Source organism: Aptenodytes forsteri, unplaced genomic scaffold (genome assembly GCF_000699145.1).
Source record: "Aptenodytes forsteri isolate BGI_AS27 unplaced genomic scaffold, ASM69914v1 Scaffold54, whole genome shotgun sequence".
Lineage (NCBI taxonomy): Eukaryota > Metazoa > Chordata > Aves > Sphenisciformes > Spheniscidae > Aptenodytes > Aptenodytes forsteri.
The window spans coordinates 9,119,312-9,121,070 of NW_008796044.1; the positions used below are offsets into that span (position 1 = coordinate 9,119,312).

The window sequence follows — 1,759 nt, forward strand, 5'->3', positions numbered from 1 at the left end:
CCAGCACCAGATCGTGTTGCTGTGCCGGTGGCGACTGGTGCAGGCGCGGGAGCGGCGCTTCACTGTCGTGCTGGCTGTGGTGATGGGGGCCTTCGTGCTGTGCTGGTTTCCCTTCTTCTTCACCTACAGCCTGGGGGCTGTCTGCGGGGAGGGCTGCCGTGTCTCCAAGCCCCTCTTCAACTTCTTCTTCTGGATCGGCTACTGCAACAGCAGCCTCAACCCCCTCATCTACACCCTCTTCAACCGGGACTTCCGTGCCGCCTTCCGCCGGCTCCTCGCTGTCCCCCGCCGGCACCGCACCTAGGGCCCTGCCGAGACACTGGAGACATGGCCCCCAGCCCCGCTCGCTGCTGGCAGCACCCGGCCCCACCGTGGACCCTGGACTGCTGTGCTGATGTGCATCTCGAGGTACTTTTGGAAACGTGGGGTTGAATAAAACAAGACCAAAGCCTGCGCCTGGGGCTGGCATCTGCCTCTTGTCAGCACCCATCGCCGGCACCCGTCATCACCTGGGTCACCCCACCCACCCTCCTTGCAGCGTGGGTGATCCGCTGGTGGTGACAACTCACCATGGCAGCTCCGATGAGCGCCAGCCCGCCCCACTGCCAGGAAAACGCCAGCTCCTTTGCACACCCTTGGCTCCCCAGCTTCCTCTTGCACAGGGGACTGACCCTATGGCTGCTGCGGGGGGAGGACACGAAAGCCCCCATGTGGCAGCATCACCAGCACCGGGCTGAGTGGCCGTGCCACCGCAGCAGCCCAGTCCAAGCCCTGTGCCTCTCTGCCAGGGCTGTCCCCTCTGGCTGCCCATCAGCACGTAGCTGTGCTGCGCCGTGGGGGCTCCGTGGAGGCACGTACGTACCTCACGGTAGGGTATGAGGGGCACGGGGCTAGGGCGGGACACCCCATATCCTGCTTGGGGGCTTTACTGGGATCTTGCTCCAGGAGGGAATGAAGGAATGACATCCCAGTGCCAGAAAAGCCGTCCTCCCTTGGGAGAGCGTGGGAGATGGGACCATGTGGGAACAGGCTCCTGCACAGCCCAAGGTGCAAGGGGCCATGAGGGCAACCATGGAGTGAAGGCCTGGGGGCAACCACATCCCCCCTGGGGGCAGCAGCCGCCCCGTGCCCGTCCTGCCCGGCTCCCTGCCCTGCTCCACACAGACACCCGGGGGTCAGGGGCCGCTCCACTTCTCCAGCTTTGCTGCTCAAAATAGAAAATCTCAAAACATTGGACTTTCACTCAGCTAAAAACAGCCACTGGCGCCTGGGAGCTGGAGCCCAAGGAATGCCGGCCCCTGTCAGCCCCTGCCAGCCCCTGCCGGGGTGGGTGCAGCTTGGCCGTGGGGTCCAGGGGGCTAAAAGGGACGGGGGTACTTGCAGCGGTGAGGACCCCCAGGCCATCCCCTGCACCCACTGGCCCTGTGCATGGAGGCTCGTGGCATGAGCTTTGGGACCAGCAGAGGCTCCTGGCGGGGATCATGCCTGGACGGGGGCCCGGCGTTGATCCCCTGGAGGCGGCCGGCCCCGGCGGTTGGAGCTGTTCTGGCACCCTCTGCGGAAAGAGCTGCCCTATCGCTGCTGCCTGGCTTCCCTTCCTGCGGCCGTCTTTCGCCTTTTCATAATTAAACAGCATTTTGCTTCTAAAAATACCCAGGAAGATGAGGGCGCCTGATGGGGACTCGGCTAGGCCAGCTCGGTCGGGGAGAGGAACTCTCCCTGAGGGACACCAGCCCCATGGGTGGCACCCCGGGGCCCT

General features: G+C 64.7%; 1 protein-coding gene across 1 annotated transcript in view; it reads left to right on the forward strand.

Annotated features, from left to right (window-relative positions):
* The window catches only part of LOC103904515 (alpha-2C adrenergic receptor), a 5,046-nt gene extending 4,742 nt beyond the window's left edge, over positions 1–304 (forward strand). The window contains exon 2 of the mRNA XM_019473784.1: positions 11–304. Within this exon, the coding sequence (XP_019329329.1) occupies positions 11–304 (294 nt within the window). The remainder of the gene's footprint in view (positions 1–10) is intronic.
* Positions 305–1,759: the final 1,455 nt, after the last annotated feature.